This window comes from Cydia pomonella, chromosome 25 (assembly GCF_033807575.1).
Source record: "Cydia pomonella isolate Wapato2018A chromosome 25, ilCydPomo1, whole genome shotgun sequence".
Taxonomy (NCBI): Eukaryota; Metazoa; Arthropoda; class Insecta; order Lepidoptera; family Tortricidae; genus Cydia; species Cydia pomonella.
In genome coordinates, this window is record NC_084727.1 from 2530020 (window position 1) to 2556504 (window position 26485).

The 26485-nt window shown below is 37.0% G+C and overlaps 1 protein-coding gene across 2 annotated transcripts in view; it reads left to right on the top strand.

Moving 5' to 3' along the window:
* The window catches only part of LOC133531464 (U4/U6 small nuclear ribonucleoprotein Prp3), a 52319-nt gene extending 31069 nt beyond the window's left edge, over nucleotides 1-21250 (top strand). For both annotated transcript variants that reach the window (XM_061869703.1, XM_061869704.1), the window contains 6 exons: nucleotides 11928-12075; nucleotides 13097-13250; nucleotides 14543-14598; nucleotides 16503-16652; nucleotides 18480-18612; nucleotides 21121-21250. In XM_061869703.1, the coding sequence (XP_061725687.1) occupies nucleotides 11928-12075; nucleotides 13097-13250; nucleotides 14543-14598; nucleotides 16503-16652; nucleotides 18480-18612; nucleotides 21121-21228 (749 nt within the window). In that variant the 3' untranslated portion in view covers nucleotides 21229-21250. The remainder of the gene's footprint in view (nucleotides 1-11927; nucleotides 12076-13096; nucleotides 13251-14542; nucleotides 14599-16502; nucleotides 16653-18479; nucleotides 18613-21120) is intronic.
* The last annotated feature ends 5235 nt before the right edge of the window (nucleotides 21251-26485 follow it).

The following is a 26485-nucleotide window of genomic DNA, read 5'->3' on the forward strand; positions in this document are numbered from 1 at the left end:
CGTAGTTTGCTTTATCTTAGCTTACTGTATATATTTAATTCGATCTCCTGTCAATTTATCGTTTTGGTTTAGCTACGGCTAGCTTTGTTGCACCGTAGCTTTTATCAATGAGGAAATTTGCCTTATTTTCAAATATACGTACTTTATGTTTTTCAATGTCTTTAAATTTATCTTCAAATTTGAAACGGTTCATATAATTCAAGTTCGTTTTAACAGCACTTATCTCATCAATGCTGCTTCTTGACTTTTAACCTTTGATAACACAGCTCCGAATTATGAAGATCATACGCTTAATTTACACTTTTAACATATTTTCTCTGTTTGGACCAATATTATTGTTATTATCATTAGAATTCACTTCCACATCTTCACTACATACTCTTTTTCATAATCGTCTTAATTCGCAGTTCTGTTTACAATTTCACTTTTTATTTCTTATAGTTCAGTTTATTTGTTTCTTACGCCGTTTTAATATAACACTTAGTATACTGAAATAACTTTAGTTTTAAATATGTATAGTTTTTGCACTTATATTTTTATTTTTCCACCAGTTAACAATAACATCTTAGTTATCGATTTAAATGTATTTTTCGCACTTTTCTTGTATGTGATGCAGGTGCGAACTATTTCGCGTGTTATACGTAAATGACTTGTTTGGACTTCAGTTATCAATGATTCATTGTGAGGCTGGGACACAATATAATTACTGTCAGTACTTTGACATGTATAAAGATCATTCTGGAAGTTATCAGAAAAACTAGTATATTGTACGTTTTCTTGCCTTTTATTAAGAGTATTTTGCATTGTATCTACTTAGAACCATCAGTTTTGATTACAAACAACGTGCCCTGACTTTTTCATGAAAAAATCCCCACTGAGCCAGAGCTGCACCCTTTATGCAAGATTCATGTAAAAAAAAAATACTGAGAAAAGAACACACCTTTTTCTTTAAAAACTCAAACTTTGCTGGTTTGCGAGAAACAAGTATATGGTACAACATTTTGCTGGAAGTATCATTTTTATTACAAGCTTTTATTTAACTTGCAATGTACAGTCAAGTGTAAAAATATGGGTGTACACATCTTACTCAAAAATATGTCCCATAGCATCTTATTCCAGTGTAATAAGAGCGTAGTACCATATTTATGAGACGATTCTCTCGATACATATTTTTGCAACTAACTGTACCTATGAATACGTACGTATGTGTGTGTACGGGTCAAATATTGCAAGTTAAATTTGGTTTCCGATGAAGCTGAAAATTTGCATACATATGTAAGTCGGCTGACAATGCAATATTATCATTAAGTACCATCGAGCTGATTTGATGATGGAGACAGAAGGTGGCCATAGGAACTCTGTGATAAAACCACGCAACCTAATTGTGTTTGGGGTTTTTAGAATTGTCTCGATGAGTATTAGTTGTCCGTGGAAAGGAGAGTACAGTCAACGATAAAAGCTTTTTATGGACGTATAGGTATCGGAAAATGTCCTTATTTTTATGGTAACAAAGGTGTGTTATATTTGGCCTCTTTTCCGTCACTGTCTATTTGTAGCTGCCTATACATTCGAGTTCACAAACATCTATACAAACCAACGTTCCAAAAATATATTTACACGGCCTTATTGTCAGTGTCTTAGAGTAGTGTACATATATTTTTGGAATGTTGGCTTGTAAGTAGTTTATGTGACTACTACATAATGAAAGGCATTAAAATACAAGTGTGGGTTTATGAAACGAATGAAATGAGTTTCATAAAAGGATCACACGAGTATTTAATGCCTAATTATGTACAGTTACATACACTGCTTTATCTACATCAATATCATAAGCTTCAATATAACAAAGTATTTAGTCCTTCGCATGGGGATGCTGCCTGCGTGATGGGCACCTTGCCAAGAGGCCAGGGTTTTTTGTAGAATTTTTTATTTTTTCTAGCTAGGTTTAGTTTTAGTAGTTTTATTTTAGTAGTCACTACATAGTATATTTATCGCCTTGCCAGCAAGTATTTTTATACGTACAAGCTAATTAAACGTCAAATGGCGGTAAAACAAACTCTTAGGCGCATGTCACGCATCCGTTGTTTTTTTTAAACTAGAGTCGGGGACCGACTGTCATATCGTTCGATATCCAGAAACGTGCGGAATTAAAAAAAAACTGTTCGCAACTGACATTTCATTTCGAATTAAACGTCATCTCGTCATTGATATTAGAATAGAGGCCAAATCAAATTTATTTGTTTCTCAGAGATGTTATTAATTAAGGTATCAGTTATCGATAACGTAAAGTGGAAATTACGAGGCACTTACAGATACAGATTTGTTAATATATACCGTTCGCTTGTCGTTCCTGAACATATTATAGGGAGGTTATGATATGTATGTAAATGAATATATGTTTCTTGACTGTTCTCGACACTTTATTATACATAAATATACAAATGCAAACTTCCCTATTCGCTATGTGCACGACTGTCACGCAACCTAGCGTCCGCAAGTCTAGGGGAAAATGTCAATGCACTACATCTTATAAAACTACTCCAAAACTAAAAACTACTGAACAGATTTTCATACGACTTTCATCTATCAATAGAGTGATTCTTGAGGAAGTTTTAGGTATATAACTTGTTAAGGTTTTGTGTAAATTGTTTGAAATATAACGATGTTGTCGGAAAAAATCACGCTAGCTAGGAGCTTTAATCGAAAACGCTGCCTAATCCGTTTGAGCCTTAACAACAAGGGCGGATCCACCGTTGTGGGCACGATGGGCATGCCCACAACCCTAATAGGGTGCCCTAATGATTCTTCGAGTAAAATTATGCCGATTTTTGTTTCCCAGATGCTATGGCAGAGGAATCTTTGTAAAAATTTCATTACACAGAGTAGTTAGTTGGTTGGCATAACATTGATACGCGGATTTACTTTTCGTAAATTGATAGTTTGATAAATGTCACGCTTACCCAAGTCGAACAACAGATCATCGGTTAGAAATTCTCGCCACCACGAGTCCTAATTATTTATAAAAAATAAAGAAAGATTATTTTTACTAACAAGGGCAATTACTTTTAGCTTATGTAGTCTTAGAAATCTTCAACATTCACAAATATTAGTACAATATTTAAAAATATTACCAGCTTTTAATTTACAGCTGTAGGAGTTTTTTAGCGTAGTTAGCGTAGCGTATGTATAAAAAGTGCTCCATAGACTGCAATAAATCGTTTTCGATATATTGCCGACCCGAATGTTGTAAGTACCTACCGCAATTGCTAAATTACTAATTTAACTGTCAGTTAAAGTTTAATTAAATTGTCACTTTATTCGAAAATAACTTTAGTCTAGTCAGCAAGTTGAAAAATTTAGATACTTCTCCTAAAAATACATGTGGTACCTCATTAGATTCGTAATAAGTAATGTCTAGAAAAATGTATTCGAAGCGTATATTTAGCATTAGCACATAAACAATTGCAAAAGTTAAAAATAAATATTCATGAAAAAATATGGTATTAAGTTTTTAGCCGAATTTCATAAACTATCATACATTTAAGAAATGAAAATAAAATATTCCTAAAGAAGTGGAAATTTCCAATAAAAAAATCCCAAGTACTATAACTCTATTCATTGTGGTTTTCATTTACCGCTGAAAATAGCCCTGAGTTAGGGAATAATTAATTTAAAAAAAATCTCGTTTTTACGTCATTATAGTAAATGTAAACAAAAAAATGTTCAAATAATAGGCGTAAAAATATTTCGGTTATCGGTGCTCTTCTTATGTATATACTAAGCAATATCACGCTATAAAAAAAAACAATACTTTGGTTATAATATTGTTTTATATTTAACAATTTTACCCTGTTTTTTTTTGTCATTTTTCACTACTATTCTGAAATTTTACACAAAATATTAATTTTATTAAATTTTTTGTGACGCGATCTTGGTGTATAAATAAGATGGGCTCCACGAAGCGAAATATTTTTACGCCAATTATTATAACATTTTTTTAAATTTACAATGAAGACGAAAGTTCGAAAAAAAGTCTTAATTAATAATTGCCTATCTTGCTGAAAAATCTACCTTTAAAATAATATTTAATGTTACGCACTTACTCGCTTTTTCACGCCGCGCGCGCATCCCAAAAATGAGGCGCGAAGGGCTATTTTAACGTTAAATTAAAACTATAACGAATAGAGTTTAGAGTACGTAGAGTTGGATTTTTTATTGGAAAATTTTCTCTTCTTTATAGTATTTTTCAAACGGGAAGGGTACGCTGATAGATATCATCTCCATACAATGTATATCCTAAAAGCTCCACATCTCGCAAAATTGTATTGAGATGACATTTTGCGAAATTGAGAATACCCTCCCTGTTTGAAAAATACTATGGGAATCTTTTGTTTGCATTTGTTAAATGTTAATAGTTTAGGAGATATTGACAAAAAACAAAATACCATATTTTTTATAACTTTTGCAATTTTTTGTGCTAATAAACGATTCGAATTCGAATACCTTTTTTCTAGACATTGTTTCAATTCCAATGAGGTATTTTTCAAGTATTTTTATTCCTATTTTTGACCATTTTGAACTTGTCGACTAGACTACTCAAATAAATATTTAAAAAATGTATAAAATATTTAAAAAAAAGTTACTCTACTAATAGTTCCTTAAACGAAAAGATTACTCCGCCAAACGAAATTCATACAATAATTGTTCTGCCAGTCAGTGTTCTGCTAATTAACACAAAAGCGAATTGAACGGTATGTGAACCAAGACTAGCACATGTCGACTAAAAGTTAGATCTACCAATAAATCCCTCTATGAAACGTTGACCTGCGAAACGTTGTCTGAGAATCGGGTATCTGCGAAAAATTGATAAGATAGCCCCCTAATAGCCTTGTGACGTCACACTTTCAGTCTATTGAAATCGGTAGAGAGTCATGATTGTTCATGAACGAGTTCGGACTCTGACTCGCACTTGGCCGATTTTCGGGTGGCTGTGCTGTGACCACAACCTTTTTTGAGGGCTGGATCCGCGCCTGCTTAACAACACAATGTATGGTGGGGTTGTCTCTCTTTCATGGGTCTACAAAAAAGTCCGTGATGTTGAATGTCTATCTTTTAAGGATAACATACTATACCAATTCTTAGCTACTAGAAATAGATCACATAGTATGTGGCATTTGCAAAGCCACTTACACGGATGCAGTATTAATCATGAAATTAAATACGTTAGTTATATTAAGCATTTCATACAGATTACAATGGTCACTTACACCATACAATTTATATGACTATTTCAGGAGTAATCATAGAATTAAAGTTTCATTTCGAGCCATATAACTTGTACGAAATGTTAACACGCTATCCGCAGTTAGTTCTAATTTTTACCACATGCGCTGGGATCGCTTTACTTACCCCCACCATGCACTTCGCACGGTCCGAATAAGGTCAAGTTTCAGTCAAGTTATTATACTGAATGTAATGTGTGTATTGCATTGGAGTTAGGTTTTTATTGGTCATGATTGTAATTCAATACCAGGAATATACTTGTTTACGTGTGTTTCCTAGCTCAACGATGTTGTCATGTGGAAAGCAAATACGTGATTTTTTTAAACGATTTATTTAATACATATAAATGTCATTTTGACACTTTGAGAGACTACACCTCTAAATCTTAGTATTAGTACTCTAATAACGGGGACCTTTTACATCTCCAGATTTAATATATTATTAAGTATAGAGACTATACATCTCTGTTATACTGTAGTAATTATTTATTTTTAAGATTATTACACTAATGTTGTTATGTATTTTTATGGCACTTTATGATGTTACTATAAATGTATTGACTTGTAAAAGAGCCCTTGAGGCCTACTTGCAGAATACACTTTTGAATTATGAATTTCGTACAGGTTTTGATTAATAAAATATAAATACTTAAAAATATATTTGTGTAAATATGGTATCATAGTAGTCTCGACTTGTGTCTATTTCTGTATCAACTCCTTACAATTCTGCACCAAACTAACTGTTTCTGTTTAGCCCAATGGTTGACTGGTAGAGAATGCCTCAATGCGTTAAGTCCGCCATTTGTACCTTTTTTTGTAAATTTGTGCAATAGAGTAAAAAAAAGTATTAATAAAAACTATAATTACTAATTAATATAAATGAACATAAAAGACTAATTATATCTAAAACTATAATAGAACTAAATAAGGCCCCTGCGGCATAGTACTGAAAACGCTAGCAGCATTTCCTCGATGGATTATTAAACTTATACGCTGAGCAAGGAAGCTGGCAGCTCTTCGGTCTCCTGTGGCGTCTCTGAGTCTCTTTGACAGGTCTTTGAAGTGACTGGGAGCGCCAGGGGCCAGGGCCACACGAACCAGGTGTCTCGAAGCCGAATGGAATAAAATACTCGGCGCCGAGACTCCTGTATTTCCCTGGCCCTGGTGGTTCTAATCCCGGTAAGGGCATTTATTTATATGATGAGCACAGATATTTGTTCCCGAGTCATGGATGTTTTCTATGTATTTAAGTATTAGTATATTATATGGATCGTCTGAGTACTGTAAAAGAGATACGGTCTCGCTGAGGTGGGGAATGTACACGCTCCAGGTAGATATCTGATAATATTTCTATTTTTTTCTTCATAAACGAAATACAGTAATATCGACTCTTGCAGATCTTTATTCTTTCAGCAGGGCGATAGTTCTGAATTTAAATAACCGTTGCCAGTTATCTACCACGAGACTGTGAAGGTTTCCAACCTTCAAAGTACCCACAACACAAGCCTTCTTGGCTTACCGTGGGACTTAGTCAATTTGTGTAAAAAATCCCTATAATATTTATTGATTTATTATTCCCTACCTTGGTGTTCTCTGCCGCCGTTTCCGCTACCGCTGCCGCTACCGCTGCTCTCATGGAGTTTCGGTGGAGATGTGACGGGGCCAGTGTGTCTACACACTTTGCGTCCCAAACCAGCACCCGTCCCTCTTATTTATTACATACAGGTGTTATATATCATGTGTAATATCTACTAGGTGAAATGTATATCTAGATTATACCCACTGATCAAGTTTCTATGAAATTAAATTGTATATTCTCTACTTGTTTCTATTGCTTTATAAGAAACTGATGGGTAATACTATTATTTTCTAAGTAAATTCATATGTTATTTAATTAAATTGCGTCCTCCAGTTATCAAATACCTCATTAAGAATTAATTGAAATCTCCAGGAAAATTAAGTGTTATATTATAACCACTAGCGGTATAGTTCGAGTCATCCACGATGACGCGCGTATTTGTCAAATCTAAGCTTTAATAAGATGACGTGTCAAGGTACGCGTCTTCGTGAATGGCACGATCTATTCAGCGCTTAAGATTTCTAATGAATTGAATTTTACGTTTGTACCACACTAATACATGTTCATTTATATTTGACCTGTCTGACCTGGTGGGTAGTGACCCTGCCTATGAAGCCGATGGTCCCGGGTTTGAATCCCGGTAAGGGTATTTATTTGTGTGATCAAAGAGAATTAAGAAGACCAAGAGTGCTCACTCTATACAACGGTTTTGTTACCAAAAGTACTATTATTTTCATAGTCTACATCTAGCGTCAAGTAGCGGAACTCTCAGTACTGCTATTTGACAATAGATGTCGCGGCCAGAGGCGTAGCGAGGGGGGGGCTAGGGGGGCCATGGCCCCGGGCGGCACATACGAGGGGGCGGCAAAAACGGTATTTAAAAAAATATAAAATTAAGATATGAATATTTTCAAATCAAGCCACGAAATGAACTAACGCACCGCGAGAGCGAACGGCTTGGGGCGGGTATGCGGGGGCGGTCAATCGCTACCGGAGTGCGGCGTTCCAAACCACCGACGAGTTTACTCGCTTGTCCGCTGGTTATAGGTATAACCTATAACACGCCTATAACCCTATATGACGTCACATCAAATTTAACACGGCGCCTTCTGCGCGCGATCTACAGCCGGGTGCCCTCGGCGCCATCATTCGTTCAAAAATAGTTGGGCGCAGCCCAATAAACGTGGCGCGATACGCGCGATTCAATGCCGGGCGCCTTCGGTGCCCTCATATTGAAAGAGTCGGGCGTAGCTCGACGTAAGTGTCGCGCTGCGGGTGATCGAATAACGGGCGCTTTCGGCGCCCTAATGCAAAAGCATCGGGCGTAACCTAATGCATTGGGCGCTTTGCTGCTGTACAGAAGGCGCCCAGACACAAAAATAATGTAAAATTACTTAAATAGTTATTTTCTGCCCTCCGGGCGGAAAGCGTCAAATTTGCTCCCGCTGCGCTGAACGAAGTTGCCGCTTTCCGCCTCCGCCGAGAAGTTCGTTTAGCGCAGCGAGAGAAAAGTTGACGCTTTCCGCCCCGAGGGCAGAAAATAATTAAATACGAAATTATAACCCCATAATTAATAATTCAATGTAAGGCAGACGACTACTGAAAATCGCGCTCTAAAAAGTATGAAATAAGAAAACATTCTCACCTGAAATAATCATTTACTTTTACATGAAGAGGGAAGAATAGCTTTGCGATCCTAGCGAAATAACGGTATTTTTTTCTATGAAATTACATTTCGGGAGAAAACGTTTTCCACTAACTAAATCTTAACAAATCACTTTGATTTTGATGTCCATCGCTTCAGCATAGTTAATAAACTAGAATAATAAACTAGAATAGGTTTATAGGTTTTGCTTTTTTTAAGAATTATTTAGGTGTTTATTGTTTTCAAATTTTGAAAAAAAGGAAAACCTATAAACTTAGTTTTTTATTGTGTCAATAACATACTAAAAAATTATGGAGAATGGAAAATATTTAGAAGTGGAAAAACGTTTTCTCTTTTTGTATGGACGATCCCGTGCTATATACTTCCCTCTTAAAGCTTATGACCGTAGCACACAACCACGGCTATCCTTTGAATATTTTTGTGAATATTGAATATACACAATGGGAATCCGACAGATGTTAAAAGTGTATTCTTGATCACATGTTTAGAAACTAAAATATCATACAAAGTTTTCTAAAATCGGTCTTGTTATAAAGATAATGACAATTCTTGTGAAAATTCGTTTTTGAAATAACTCAGTGAAAAACGCCTTTATGGCTGCGACGACGCAAACACTATGTGGCCTTACTAAGAGGCATTAAAGTTTTAAAGGATACTCGCAAAATTTATCTGCAACTAAAAAAAAAACTATTTATTCTTTGTAAAGTTTTTTTTGCCAACATATAAAAATAAATAACGTGTCGTGTGCAGAAAACACATACACTCACGTTTTTTTGCTGAATTTGATCAAAATACAAAGAATTTTTTTGCTCCTTAAAACTGGAATACGTGGTTAAAATCTGACGGGTTTCTCATTCATACAGTGTACACTGTATGAACGTAATTAAGTAAATTATGTTACATTGTATTTCTTTAGGTATTTAAAAGAAGTAAATATACAATATTTCTGTGTGATTATTTCAGATGTTTTTTTTTTTCTTTTTTCATAAGTTGTAGTTTCGTAAGTATGAGCCAAATTTTCAGTAGTCGAGTTTTTGAAGATATTCTTTGTATTTTACCTTTTCCAACTAACTTTGTCTTGTACTTAGTCAGGTCACAAGTTTTACAAATAAAATGTTATACAAAGCTTTTAATAAACAAAGTTTGCGATGATTTGATTTGAAAGCTTGTTTTATACTGAAAAAATGTAATTTAATTATTTTAAAATGTAAAGCTCGTTTTTATTAATTTACTACTTGTTTACTTTGGGATTGTCGTTAGACGCGAAAACACGCGAAATAAAAAATAAAATAAAATATAACTTTTTTTTCGAATATTACATATGTTTGAACCCGGATCCGTCTTTGAAAGTCATCTCGCTCTGTGTGGTAGGGCACAGCACAGCGGATATCATTCCAGATCTAGAGCAGGGCCCAACTGGGGAAGTACCTCCACCTTATAGAAAACCGCAACCAAATAACACTAGACCATACTCATAGTGTTGCCAGTGAGTAAGGTTGGCAGAGCTAAATGAGGGTGCGGAGTGTCAGGGTCGGCAACGCGCATATAACTCCTCTAGAGTTGCAGACGTACATAGGCTACGGAGACTGCTTACCATCAGGCGGGCCGTATGATTGTTTGCCACCGACGTAGTATAAAAAAATGTTGAACACTTAATGCAAAACTGTATCTATAACTTTTTTATCAGTAAAAATCTTTGTGACAGAACTTATGACCTGACTAAGTGATGTTGATCATAAATTAGGGCGGCAAATCTGATCGGCCCCGGGCGGCAAACACATACGCTACGCCGCTGGTCGCGGCAAACAAAAAGTCTAATGCTCAATGATTTTCAGCTAATATTATAACCAGAGTAAGCGTAGGGGTTCAAAATAGAGCTCCGGTTTATTTGTGTTAAAAAAACAACGGGTTGCACTCCGGGAGTGCCGGCAGAAGTAAAAACTTGAATATTAACGTTATGCATTTTTTTATATTTTGGAATGGTTAAGGAATAATTTTGCACGAATTGCTTTAATTATCAGTATAAAAGTACAATCGTTTATGTGGTAAAATACAATATTCATTTATTGCGCTATCGTACACAAACATGACTATTTATATTACATTAAAAATTTAACTAAAGTTCAGTTCAGTTCAAATACACTTTATTCATGTAGTATTATTACATATAATTATATCTTAAGCTAATTATCAGAGCAATTTATTGATGTAAATATTATTCCTTATATAATACTAATGAATATAATTCATAGATCAAATTTAATACTAAGAATTTCACAAAATATCGTCATACAGAAAAAAACAATTGTATAAAAAATACTAGTCTAGAATGTTTCTAGAATAAATTCTAAATGTCAAACAAATAAAATATAAAATAAAAACAACAAAGGAAGTACATGCATTGGAATATCCATTTCACCATCATTATTCAAATATAATAAATAATTAATAATTTCGAATCACAATTAATCCCACGTTGTTTTATTATTCATGTAGTCTTGTGTGGTATAATAAGCTTTAGAAATAAGTTTACGCTTTACATGATTTTTAAATTTATTAATTAATAATTCAGCAATATGGTTTGGAAGTTTATTATAAAATCTTACACAGTTACCCATGAATGATTTTTTAATTTTATGGAGCCGAGTGAAGGGCACTGCTTATGAATGTCACAATTTTTCTTAAAATTGGCAATATTTTTATGTACATACAGAATATTCTCATAAATGTATTGACAGTGCACTGTCATTATGTCAATTTCCTTAAATTTATCTCTAAGTGAGTCTCTATGGTTCATTTTATATATTGCTCGAATAGCCCTCTTCTGCAGAACAAACTGGCTACTGGCTTCAGTGACATTGTAACAGTTTTTCGATCAGGTCACGTGTCCGTTTTACGAATTTTCAATCTGACGAATCTGTCGCTCACGTGACCTGTTGCGAGTTTAACATTTTTTCCCCATCACAAACAGTGCACAGCGCCGTTGAAAAAATTATAGATAATGTTCACATTGGCACATAGCTAAATTGCGTACGGACAGATTTCTTTTTTTTTTTTATTTTTTTTTTATGTCGTATATCATATTAAATGAATGCTTTTTTAATATATATAACCTAACTGTAATAGGTTGCCTTATTAAAAAGTTGGTCCAGTCCAGTGGTGGGCAAACTTTCTTCATAGGGGGCCAGAAAATTAAAAAAATCTGTCGAGGGTCACAACTGCAGAATAAATCCATTTTGTTTTGAAACCGTTATGTCGCTAGCCATATACTCGTACTAATTATATCGAAGGACCGGCGACGGGACGGATGAAACCCTTACGCGGGCCGTAGTTTGCCCACCACTGGTCCAGTCCATTGGTTGTAGAAAAATCTTATTTATATATTTTTCCTTGTCCACAGCGGAGCCCCTCAAGCCCACATATATGCCCGTGTTCCTCACCAAGAAGGAACGGAAGAAGTTACGCCGGCAAAGCCGTAGGGAAGCCTGGAAGGAGGAGCAGGAACGTGTCAGGCTCGGCCTCGAGGCCCCGCCCGAGCCCAAGCTCAGGTAACGTACTTATTGTCTTTAGTTTATAAACTGAAATCATCTGGAAAATTTATTCAGTATTGTTTTTAAATAAAACTAGGTCCATGGGGTCCCAGCGCGCGCAAGTTTTTTGCAGAAATTGCGAAACGTCTGGTTAACGTAACTGGTGACAGAAGAGCTGGTGGCTTCCTGGTACAACGTATCAGTATTGCGATACAACGAGGAAATGCCGCCGGCATCATTGGTACAATGCCTCAAGGGCCTATTTTAGATTTAAGCTAATTATAGTAATCATCTGTATATATATGCCTGTTGTCTGCCTCTAAATTTAATCAATGGTTTATTTTTCTTGTATATTTTTACTGAGGTGTACCAATAAAGAGTATTCTATCTATCTATCTATCTACCTACGCTACAAGGATGTCTTAAAACGCCACCTTTCGGCCACCGGCATATCATGCGAGTCGTGGGAGGAGCTTGCATCTCGGAGATCGGACTGGCGAACTGCTGTCAACACAGGTCTTAGTAACTTCGAGCACACCCGACTTGAAGATCTTGACGCCAAACGCCAGCTCCGAAAAACTCAGCCCAAGCCCTCCTACCATTACACATACAACGCATCTGGGCAGCTCTACTGTGATTCGTGTTGCCGGACTTTTAAAACAAAATTTGGATTCGCAAGCCACGTCCGTGCCCATGCACGTAATAGTTAAGACCCTTTTATTTGTCAGGATGTCGCCGTCGACGGATACGTCTGGGAGGACATCATCATCATATATAAAGAATAAGGATCCAAGTCAAATGCCTTTCTAAAAGGTTTAATTATGTGTCGAAAGATGGCAGCAAATTTACTGTCGCTACAAAGTTTTATTTGACAATCCACCTCTATTTCAAATTCTCTTTGCTATTAGAGCTGTCCAGGTTAAAACGATGACAAAAAAATGGAGTTTTATTTTATTTTATATTCATTTTTATATTTTATTTTAGCTGCGGAGATAGTTGACCCTCCTATACAAAAGATTTAAAAAAAACTTATTTGCAGGATATCTAACCTAATGCGAGCTCTGGGCACCGAGGCGGTGCAAGACCCCACGGCGATAGAGGCGAAAGTCCGCGAGCAAATCGCCAAGCGGCAGAAAACCCATCTCGACACGAACAAGGCGCGCGCGCTTACTAAGGACCAGAAGAGAGAAAAGGTAACTAAATGTTCTTTTACATATCTCTTTCTCGCTCTAACGGATAGCTGCGTCCGTATCATGACTCCTGGACCAGCGAGATGGCCATGCGATGGTTATGACTCCTCTACACAATAGTCCAGCGCTCGACCAGCAAGATGGTCATGAGATGGTTGAGAGCACGCATCAGATGTTGGTTGTGCGGACGAAAAACCGACACCCTGGCCATCCCACCGCGCCATAAGCCATCCGAAACCAGTACCCTCTACACACTGGCCCGTCTTAGTGGTCCAGTATGACGGCCCATCTTAGTGGGCCAGAATGATGGCCCATCGTGTAAAGGAGCCATCAGATGTCCGGCTAACCATCTATCATAAGATCGTGAAATTCCGGGAAACGACAGCGGCATCTATCGGTGAGTGGCGTAACTCACTTAGGCTGTAACGCAGGACAGTACTACTAGCGCCCTCTATTGGCGGGTATTATGGAGGGATGGGGAACCTAAGGCGACATGGGCGAATGTCCGCGCGGCAGAAAAACGCGCGCGCTTACTTAGATAAACAATCTTGACGTATGTTTAAAAAAAAAGATTGAAAAACTCTTTAAAATAAATGGTTTATATTACTTACGAAAGCAAACGAATGTAAATAATCTTATATTATTTATAATTGTTATACATTTGCTGTGACTTATTTTTCAAAAGTGTTTCTTAATAAAGAATCAAGATCGTTTACCTTACGAACTATAAGGCCCAAAAGAGAGAAAAGTTGATATGAAAATAGTCACAAACGATGGAAATTTCGCCTTCTTGAAATTGAAGTTTTAACGTTTTGAACACCAGACGGCGAAGGAACATGCCCTGCCCCGGACGCCAGGTGATCGCGAGTGTTTAAGCGAACATGAACTTTACGGAGACCCGCGTGAGTCGCTATTGCATTGGCGAAGCTGTCGGCTGTGGCCGTCGCTGGCGTCCTTGTTAAAACTACATGACGTTAATAAATAAAGTTAGGTCTAAAGGTTAATAAATAAATAAATATTATAGGACATTCTTAGCTCAGATTGACTAAGCCCCACAGTAAGCTCATGAAGGCTTGTGTTGTGGGTACTCAGACAACGACATATATAATATATAAATACAAAGAATGACTCAGAAACAAATATTTGTGCTCATCTCGCAAATAAATGCCCTTACCGGGATTCGATCCCAGGACCATCGGCTTCATAGGCAGGGTCACTACCCACTAGGCCAGACCGGTCGTCCAATTAAATAAAAACAAACAAAAATAAATAAAAATGTTTATTTACAATTACAGATCGATCGGAAAATAAGAGAGGACACAAGTATGGGCGTGAACGTTGCTGTGTACAGGTGAGATACACGGAACATTAAAAACCTCAATAATCAAAGCTCGCCTTTGGAATAGTCTCCCTGTCAAAATGAGACAGTGTCCGAACAGGTTTGCTTTTAAAAAATCCTTAAGTGAGCACTTTGCTGGCAGTACTGGAAAATCTTAATGTTTCTGCTTTGTAAGTTCATCTGATTTCATATATATATATATATATATATATATATATGTTTATGTATGTGTATTTCTTATGAATGTATTGTGTTCGTACATGTATCAATTGTATCACCTATACCTATGTTTTTGCACCGCCTACAACTTATCTGCTTTGCCTAAAGGTTGACTGGTAGAGAATGCCTTACGGCATTAAGTTCGCCTATTGTACAGTGTGTTTTCTTATGTGCAATAAAGATTAAATAAAATAAAATAAATAGTTTTCGTCAAAGCTGAGAAAAACTGCTAGTGAATATGGAGTTGTTATTTATTTTAAATAACAACTCCATATTCACTAGCAGTTTAAGGGGGCAAAGTTGTTGTTTAATCGCTCGTGCTAGTCATAGAGGAACAATTTGGCAGAGGCCGCGCCAATGTATACCTAGGAGGATTGAGTACATTTTCTCTAGTTTGGTACGATCACCTTTCTATCTCGGTGATAAGGCTCAATTTAGTATGGCAAAAAAAGTGAGGGCACCCTCCACTTTAGGTACAACTTCATGAATTAATATTGTATTTTACGAAAGTTAACGTGATAATTGATTAACTTATGTTTGAAAATGTATCCTGTCTCTTTTTTATTTCGATCGGTATAATTTTTGCAACGTTCGACCACGCATATATATTTTTTCTTCGAACAATTAATGCACTGATGGCAGATTGGTGGATGAGGCCATAGAGATAACTCTCAATGTGTGTGTGTCACGCGTAAATACTAGGAAATTGGAGGATGATGGAATCCTAGTTGTGTTTTGGCGAAACGTTACGTACTTAGTATTCTAAATAATATTGATATCCGAGGAAGCGAATGATTCCGAAATTCAAGAAGTGAAATCTTGAGCGTTGCGAGGGTTTCAAGGCACGAGGGTTAAACCAACTTTGCCTCCGAGTGTAACACAAAAATGTTCACCACACCAACGCGAAGAAAATACTAACTATGAAATACCAACAAAATCAAACCAAATCAAATTCAATCATTTGAATCACCGCTTGATACGTACGACGTTGTTGACGTTCATACGTATAAAAAAATCACTTTATCATTTAAAAGTCAATTCTACTAGCTAACATAACAACTCAAAATTTGCATCTGATTACTTTGCCCCACATGTGGATAAAATGCAACTTTCTCATTCGTTTTTGAACAATCAAGAGGGCCTTTACCAGTTGGTGTGGTGAAAATATATTTACAGTACATATGGTGCTACTTTATAGCACTAGTGCGAAAACGAGCATATTACGTTACTGTGTCGTACATTTAAAGGGCCATATGTACTGTAAAACGTTGTACGATACATGTGCGAATAGGTAATTCGCAACTCGTGTCGATTTAAAACACTCCCTTCGGTCGTGTTTTAATTTATCGCCACTCGTTTCGAATTTCCTATTTTTCGCACTTGTATCGTAATGTACTATTGCGGTATTTTAAAGCGAGTAGAAATTGAAAAATTATGTTGTACGACAAATTAAAAGTACGTACAAAGGTCCGACCACACCGCTGCTTAAACGTGAAATGTAACGATTTTTTCATCACACTTGCTCGAAAATGATCTTATTTCATGCAAGCTTTTAGGTTACATTTAATAACATTACAACATATAGACTTTTGTATAGAAACGAGGATGTATTGTGGTATATTTTTCCACGTTCATACTGCTGACTAAATATATATATATATTATAAGTTTGTTAGTTATATTGTTGTTTAATTCCAGAGTACGAGACCTCTTCGAATGTGCTTCAGCCAAGTTCAAAGTGGAAGTGAACGCTCAACAACTACACATGACTGGCTGTGTGGTGCTGCACAGGGGCTGCTGTGTAGTAGTTGTGGAAGGGGGCCCTAAACAACACGCCAAGTACAAGCGGTGAGTGTTAAGTGAAGTTTAAAGTGCAAGTGAACAACAGCTATACATGACCGGTTGTGTGGTGCTGCACAGGGGCTGCTGTGTAATAGTTGTGGAAGGGGGCCCTAAACAACACGCCAAGTACAAGCGGTGAGTGTTAAGTGAAGTTTAAAGTGCAAGTGAACAATAACTACACATGACTGGCTGTGTGGTGCTGCACAGGGGCTGTTGTGTAGTAGTTGTGGAAGGGGGCCCTAAACAACACGCCAAGTACAAGCGGTGAGTGTGAAGTGAAGTTTAAAGTGCAAGTGAACAACAGCTATACATGACCGGTTGTGTGGTGCTGCACAGGGGCTGCTGTGTAATAGTTGTGGAAGGGGGCCCTAAACAACACGCCAAGTACAAGCGGTGAGTGTTAAGTGAAGTTTAAAGTGCAAGTGAACAATAACTACACATGACTGGCTGTGTGGTGCTGCACAGGGGCTGTTGTGTAGTAGTTGTGGAAGGGGGCCCTAAACAACACGCCAAGTACAAGCGGTGAGTGTGAAGTGAAGTTTAAAGTGCAAGTGAACAACAGCTATACATGACCGGTTGTGTGGTGCTGCACAGGGGCTGCTGTGTAGTAGTTGTGGAAGGGGGCCCTAAACAACACGCCAAGTACAAGCGGTGAGTGTGAAGTGAAGTTTAAAGTGCAAGTGAACAACAGCTACACTACACATGACTGGTCGTGAGGTGCTGCACATAGGGTGTTGTGTAGTAGTTGTTGAAGGGGGCCCTAAACAACACGCCAAGTACAAGCGGTGAGTGTAAAGTGAAGTTTAAAGTGCAAGTGAACAACAGCTACACTACACATGACTGGCCGTGAGGTGCTGCACATAGGGTGTTGTGTAGTAGTTGTTGAAGGGGGGCCTAAACAACACGCCAAGTAAAAGCGATGAGTGTGAAGTGAAGTTTAAAGTGCAAGTGAACAACAGCTACACTACACATGACTGGTCGTGAGGTGCTGCACATAGGGTGTTGTGTAGTAGTTGTTGAAGGGGGGCCTAAACAACATGCCAAGTACAACTACAAGCGGCCTGCACAAGAAGAACATTAAAGATTTTAACTTCTATTGAAACTTTCAAGTCTGCGAACGATGCTATTAAGCTTAGAATAAATTTAAAAATTACTGCCTTGGGTGAAACTTGAATTCACGGCGTCTGGATCCATACTCCAGCGCTCTGCCAACTTAGCAACCAAGATCTCATCCATAGCCAGCAAATCTTTTCACCGTATGAGTATTATGGGTATAGGGACCCTAGCGACATCTACCGTTCTTACGGTATGGCGTTACACTTCTTGAACGGCTACCGAAATTCCAAGTCTATTGGAAATTCACCAATTGGTAGAGCGCTGGAGTATCGATCCAGAGGCCGTGAGTTCAAGACTCAAACAAGGCAGTAATTTTTTCACTTTAAAAAAAAATTGATAGATTATTTGACGAAGTTGAAAAACATTTTCATTTATTTCGTGAATAAATCTAATATTGTCATATTTTACATTATGTATCCATAGAAATCTGGTAAAAAATGACTAAAAATATGATTGAAAAGTTGATATTTAGAGGATTGGAGGAGGATTTAGAGGTTGATATTTGGACGCATGTAACTCCTCTGGAGTTGCAGGCGTACATAGGCTACGGAGGCTGCTTACCATCAGGCGGGCCGTATGCTTGTTTGCCACCGACGTAGTATAAAAAAAAAATGAGAGGATACCGCGGTAATTTTATGAAATACATGGCTGCAACTGTCATTTAACATTTTTCTAATTCTGAATACGAGTGTATTTAGTTTATTTATCTATTTCCAGACTAATGCTGAACCGTATAAAGTGGGAAGACGACCTGGTGAAGGACGCGGAGGGCGCCGCGGTGCCGAACTCGTGCGCGCTGGTGTGGGAGGGCGGCTCGCCGCGCCGCGCCTTCGGGGACATCAAGTTCAAGGTGAGCCGCCCGCCCTGACTGTGCCGCCCTATCATTTTTAGGGTTCCGTAGCCAAATGGCATAAAACGGAACCCTTATAGTTTCGCCATGTCCGTCTGTTTGTCTGTCTGTCTGTCCGAGGCTTTGCTCCGTGGTCGTTAGTGCTAGAAAGCTGAAATTTGGCATGGATATATAAATCAATAAAGCCGACAAAGTCGTACAATAAAATCTAAAAATTTAATTTTTTTAGGGTACCTCCCCTAGACGTAAAGTGGGGGTGAATTTTTTTTTTCGCTTCAACCCTAGAGTGTGGGGTATCGTTGGAAAGGTCTTTCAAAACTAATAGGGGTTTTCAAGAAACATTTTTTGATAAAGTAAATATATTCGGAGATAATCGCTCCGAAAGAAAAAACAAATGTGTCCCCCCCCCTCTAACTTTTGAACCATAGGTCCAAAAAATATGAAATAAAATCGTGGAAGTCGAGTTTAAGAAAGACATTAAATTAAAACTATAGCAGACATGATCAGTTAAGCTGTTTTTGAGTTATCGCAAAAAGTGTTTGTAGATGTTTATTTCACCTATACAAATTATATTTACTTTTTTATTAATAATCTAATGTAAAATATCATATTTTGTGTACGCCACTATATTATATTTCAATAAATTAAATAATATTTTGGTCCCTTACACGATATCTGTTTCTATAGAAATAGCAAGCTTCGTAAATGCCCAGTGAGACTTGGTAGGCATTTCAATCGCTTATAAAGTAACCATTTAACTGTCCAGTCTAATTGGTTCAGATTAAACATGACCAGCAATATGAGTCTTGAGGTCAGGTTATACTGGTTTACGCGTTAGTACAATAATAGCTAACAAATATGGAGGCCTACCACGAACCACGAAGTTTTGCTTCGCTGTCGCACTTACGTATGAATTTACCGCGGGCCTACCGCGAAAATCGAAGTTCGTCAATTGCGGGCATTTTTCTTTGTCACTCTATCTTAGAGAGAGTAAAAGAGAAAAATCCCCGCAATTGGCGAATTTCGGTTTTCGCGGTAGGCCTCCTGATGACTTAGATTTTTCGCGTCATTTTGACAAGTAACTTAGCAATGCTAGGATCAAAATGGCGTAATATGTATGAAAGCTTGCAGACGCTTACGCTTGTTTCCTTTCGTGTTTCATTAGGGTTCCGTAGTCAACTAGGAACCCTTATAGTTTCGCCATGTCCTTCTGTCTGTCTGCCTGTCTGTCCGAGGCTTCGCTCCGTGGTCGTTAGTGCTAGAAAGCTGAAATTTGGCATGGTTATATAAATCAATAAAGCCGACAAAGTCGTACAATAAAATCTAAAAATTTTATCTTTTTTAGGGTACCTCCCCTACTCGTAAATTGGGGGTGATTTTTTTTAGCTTCAACCCTACAGTGTGGGGTATCGTTGGAAAGATCTTTCAAAACTAATAGGGGTATTCAACAAACATTTTTTAATAAAGTGAATATATTCGGAGATAATCGCTCCGAAAGAAAAAAAAACATGTGTCCCCCCCCTCTAACTTTTGAACCATAGGTCCAAAAAATATGAAAAAAATCGTGGAAGTAGAGCTTAAGAAACACATTAAATGAAAACTATAGTGGACATGATCAGTTTAGCTGTTTTTGAGTTATCACAAAAAGTTTCCCCTTCATAGTAAAAAGACTTACTTTAATTAGGTACTGATTATGCAAATTTGCCTATTTGTTTAACTCGGGTGAAAGGTACCGTTTCGTCCCTTGGTTAACAATTTACTATACTTTAAGCTCCAGTTTAGCTTATTGTGACGGAAGAGTAACTACGGAACCCTACACTGAGCGTGGCCCGACATGCTCTTGGCCGGTTTTTTACTATCTTATTGATTCAAAGAAAAACAAGGTTTATAGGTTTCCTTCTTTTCAAAATTAGCAATATAATTTTTTTTTTTCAAGCGAAACTTATAAACCTAGTTTTTCCTTGTGTTAATAACATTCTAAAATTCTTGGAAAGTATTTAGAAGTGGAAAAGTATTTTTTACCACACCAACTGATAAAGGCCCTCTTGATTGTTCAGAAACTAATGAGAAAGTTGCATTTTATCCACATGTGGGACAAAGTAATCAGATGCAAATTTTAAGTCGTTTCCTTATGCTAGCTGGTAGAAATGAGTTTTAAATGATGATTTTGGATGATAAAATTTTATTTAAGTTAATTTGGATTTGATTTTTTTTGGTATTTCATAGTTAGTATTTTCCTCGAGTTGGTGTGGTGAAAAATGTTGTGTTTCACTCGGAGGCAAAGTTTGTTTAACCGCTCTTGCTAATATTAATACCCGAGCGAGCGAAAGATTCCAAAATTGAACCACGAGCGTAGCGAGTGGTTCGAGAAGTGGAATCTTGAGCGTTGCGAGGGTTTCAAGGCACTTTCAACTTTGCCCCCTCGTAAAACAAATAACTATTCTCTTTTTTTATGGCCGAATAAGTGGTGTTATTCCCTTTTAATAAAATTATTATTGTTACTTGCAGGTGTTGCCAACCGAGAAGCAAGCTCGGGAGCTGTTTCAAAAACACGGCGTCGAGCACTACTGGGACCTCGCCTACAGCGGCGCCCTGCTCGCCGCGCCGGAGCCCTAGCCGCGCTCCACGTGTACCCCCTTACTCATAAACGTGTACTCAAGTTACGATGCCACTGATCATCGTTTGTCCCTTTCCATCATACCAATACGTCGGAAAGGGACAAACGATGATCAGCGGCATCGTAACATGAATACACGTTTATGAATAAGGGGGTTAGTATGTAGGGTACCTCACACTGGCGTCTTCCGAGCGTCCGCGTCTAGTCAAAGAGAATTAAGACCAAGAGTGCTCACTCCATACAACGGTTTTGTTACCAAAAATACTATTATTTTCGTAGTCTACATCTAGCGTCGAGTGGCGAAACTCTCAGTACTGCTACTCGATAATAGATGTCGCGGCAAACAAAAAGTCTAATGCTCAACGATTTTCAGCTAATATTATAACTAGAATGAATAACCGGAATTCTATTTTCAACTCCTACGCTTACTCTGGTTATAATATTAGCTGAAAATTAGTACTGAGAGTTCCGCTACTCGATGCTAGATGTCGACTACGAAAATAATAAGCGTTTTGGTACCAAAACTAATGTATGGAGTGAGCATTCTATGTACTTCTTATTTCTCTATGGTCTACTCAACTCTATGGCTGCTGCTCGACGCAACGTCGGCGCACCTGCGCAGCGACGCCAGTCCCCATAGCGCTGACTGTACGCCGACCCTCAAAACGCTAGTGTGTGGTTGGCCTTAGGACTAACCTACCATTAAAAGACCATTTGTTCCAATATTCCTAAAGATGGAGTCTAAACCAGCTGTCACCGTAGCCTAACACACAGCAACATTTCTATACGATTAACAATGAGTTACGTTGCGGCCATGTCGATAAGTGATATCGATAAACTCTCGGCATTTTTTTAAATTTTAATTTTACTTGAAAGAATTTAATCTACCTAAAATGAAATGATAACTATTATCAGACAACTTTATATATTCTTATCAACCAGTTACGATTTTGCGAGTTCGATATTACAGTAAACAACGGCGGAAATTCATGGTACGCTGGCTCAAACCAACTAAAATATGTTTTCCGCAATAATTGAGTTATTTTATTATATCATAAAGTATTCATTATCCATTAGCATTTCTATGATGTTAATTTTTAGTGAACATATTGAATCTTCAATTAATCGCTATTCCGTTCCGCTGTGCAGAGATTATCGATATATAACATGATTAAAATCGAGAATTCACATCCCTAAACACATAATAAAAACCCACACATACACATTTTATGCACACATACACAGCTTGCCCACCACCTAAATGGCTACGGCTTGAGTATCCAATTTTGTGCTGAGAACAGACAACGGGGGGCCTCAGTTGCGAGCATTATGGAGGCAAGGAAGGCTCCCCTGTCTACTTTTGGATCCCTAACGACGTACGCAAGAAGCGTCCATCCCTTTATTGGAAATATTGGGCCCAGAAAGAGCCCTAGGGGCTCCTCTAGCTGCCCCTGAAGCCTTAACGACTCGACACTACAGTACCATCCGACATAAAAGGGTCACCATTTATTAAAAATTAAAAAACGATATTTCCAATAAACCAATTTTTCTTTTACGGAGGGCCGCTAGAGGATTTTCTGAGTAGGATGACTTCTGGTTATTTCACGTTTGAAGAGAATTTGAAATAGAGGTGGATTGTCAAAGAAAACTTTGTAGCCACAGTAAATTTACTGCCATCATCCAACACATGATTAAAACTTTTAGAACATCATTTGACTCTGATCCTTATTATTTCACTAATATGTGTTAAATTTGTTAAATACCAAAAAGTGACGCCATCTTACCGGGCTTCGGCTAAAGTTTGTGGCGAAACGATATCTCTGGCCTTTGATCTATTAGATGGCGCCATTTTCAATTATTTAACAAATTTAACACATACCAGTGAAAGAATAAGGATCAAAGTCAAATGGCGTTCTGAAAGTTTTAATCATGTATCGAAAGATTGCAGTAATTTTACTGTGGCTTGAATTTTTTTTTTTTTTGACAATCTACCTCTATTTCAAATTCTCTCTGATAATAGATTCACCTAATTCGTAAAATGTACGTCTAAACTGCTATATATGGTGTATAAAATAGCTGCAGTAAGCATACAAAATATATATTATTTTATGAAGTATAATTTAGATAGTAAAGTTGATAACTTTGTTTTAGTAGTTATGTCACCCATTGCAACTGTGTTGGTGAAATAAATTTTCAAAAGTAACATTCAGTGGTTTTATTCAATTATATTATATAACTATATATAGGCAAATAGAATTTGAAATATATGTTTATTGTTTAGGGCGCCATCTTACCGGGCATTACCTAAAGGTTGTGGCGCAATCGCTCGAAACTATGCCGCCATACCTTTGGCCTTTGATCGAATAGATGGCGCCACTTTTTGATATTTAACAAATTTAACTCTTATCAGTTAACGCATTCACTGCCAGGGGGCGTGGCCTAGAAACAAACTTGTATGACGGTGAACGCATATATGCGTGGGTGGCAGTGAATGCGTTAAAGGATAAGGATCAAAGTCAAATGGCTTTCTAAAAGTTTTAATCATGTCGAAAGTTGGCAGTAAATTTACTGTGGCTACAAAGTTTTCTTTGACAATACACCTCTATGTCAAATTCTCTTTGACATAGGTTATACTCATACATAAGGAGCACAAAAAATACTGCCATATTTATTTCTATACCTACGAAGAAATCTGCTATTTTTGATTCTGTCTCGTTGTTAAACATAGCTTGTCTCTTTCGGTGAGCGGGGGCTCGTGAGCGCGTGCATATTTCTCGCTTGCCCCGGCGCGACTAAAGGCAACTTGTACAATTTGTCACAAGGCAAGCGCTTCAATTTTGGAATGCCTATAACGTATCCCGAGTTATAATATCATTGGTTTTATTTGTTGTTATGATCGCACTTTAGAGGATTGTAGAGGGCTTCTACTTACAAACTAGTCCCCATTTTCCTCTCTGAATATTGAAATTATGGAGTGTGGAATTAAGAGGAGTGGCATCTGTTATGGTAGAACTGTTGCAAAAGTGTCCAGCTGTCAGCTATAATTAATAGTTCCAAATCTCTCCAGAGTAGCGCTAGAGTAGCTAAGTACCTAGGCGCTAGTGACGGAGTTAATTGCGCTGTCTATGATTTGATTTTTTTGTTCAAGTACTCTAGGTATTGTAGCGCCACCTATTTAAAGTTTTTTGATGACACTTTTTGGTACATGGAGATTTCGTTCCTTATCTCCACCTTCCGTAATTGAAATCATGGAAAATATTTCACAATGTGATGTATATTAAACATATCTATGCCCCTTGGTTTATCTGTTTTCGATTATTTGACTATCTAAGATTAAGGAGTGTATAACAATTCCATAAGAAATTTAAACCTAATTCCTATAATGATTAACGAATCAAAAAAGTCAAACGAAAACGATCACGGAGCAAAACCGCGGGCGGACAGGACATGGCGATACTATTAGGGTTCCTACCCACTGAGCATGAAACTCACAATAACTTTCAGTAAATTTTTATAGCTCACATTTGCAAGTTTAGAATGTAAAGTCGCAAAAAATCACAATAACTTTGATCTTATTGGTAGTTTAAATTTTTCTGCAAGTCAAGTAGTTTTTGTGCAATATAATACTTCAGTCAGGTCATAAGTTCTGTCACAAAGGTTTGGACTGATAAAAAAGATATTAGTACAGATACCGTATTATTCATATATATTGGTTGAAAGCTTATTTAATGCTGAATTACTTACAATATAAGTTAAAGTAATTTGATATCTCAGTTTTGCATAATTCTATGTATTATTCGGAATAATGTTATAATAATGCAAAAAATACGCGAACTGTTGAATCTAACACATAAAACAAAAGCTAATGAATCTTTTATCTATCTTAAAACATATTAGTCATGTGTATTGGTATTGCCAAAATTGCAACTGTACGTGTTTTACCAAATCTACTCGTTGGATGGCAGTCAAAAATTAATGGCGTCACTGAAAAGTACCTTAAGTTTGAAGGGAATTAGCTGCAGTACAGACTTTTCGGAGAACTAAATGTTAGTGACAAAATAACGTTCTAATAAAGTTCATATAAATAACCAATTGTATCCATTTTATTAATTAAACACTGATTTTTACTCCCTTTTTAACCGACTTCAATGTCATAGAAGGAGAAGGTTCTGTATTCGGTTGTGGCTATTTTTTTTTTTGTAAAGTATAATTGTTCAGAATCCAGCCGCGTATTCGCGTCTAACGACAATCTCAAAGTAAACAAGTAGTAAATAAAGACGTGCTCTAAATTTTAAACTAATTATCTTACGTTTTGATCAGTATGAACCAAGCTTTCACATCATGGCAAACTTTTTTATTAAAAGCTTTGTATTATTTATCAATAGAAATAAGAAATACGACTTATTACAGACAATCATCGAGGGAAAGTATGAGGGAAAAAGAGGGAGAGGTAGACCTAGAAATAAATGGATAAATAACATTAAAGACTGGACGCATACAAAAGACGCAGCCACCCTCAAGAGATTGGCAAAGACCAGAGAGCTGAATGCCATGCTGACCGCCGACGCCCATTAGACTGGGCATGGCACCAGAAGAAGAAGATTATTTATCAGTCAAAACCTTTGTGACAGAACTTATGACCTAAGTAAGTAGATACAGAGTGATTCAAAAATAAGAAACGAAGTGAAATAAAACCATTTATAATTTTCAATATTTACTCGTTCGTACGCACTCATTCACAATGATATTTACATCGCAATCAAAAACATTAACCTAAAAACACTTAAGAGATGGAATCTATGAAACTATGCTTAGGTTTCGTCACCATCTGAGCAGCTTTAACCAATAACATCTATATTAAGCTGCAGAGATAACCGACCCCCTGCGTATAAACTTGTTTGCAGAGGGGGAGGGGGGGAGTTATATCTGCAGCTTACTGTACATTCTGTGATCTACATATTATTCTGATGACAAGACTTTTTCATCTCTAAATATATACCTAGAAGTTCCATATTCAATAAGTAAGAAAATAATTGTGTTAAATTAATATATAAACCAATCGATATAATAAAGAGCTTGGATTTAATCAAAACAATGAAATTATCTTTACATAAATCTGAATAACCCATTTGCGTAATGAATGAAATTTTTCTTACAAAATAGTACGGTAATGTCTGAAAATATCGAGACGGACAAAGTGTCAAAAATATGTATACACTACCCTAATATATGGGCCATAAAGTCGTGTATACATAT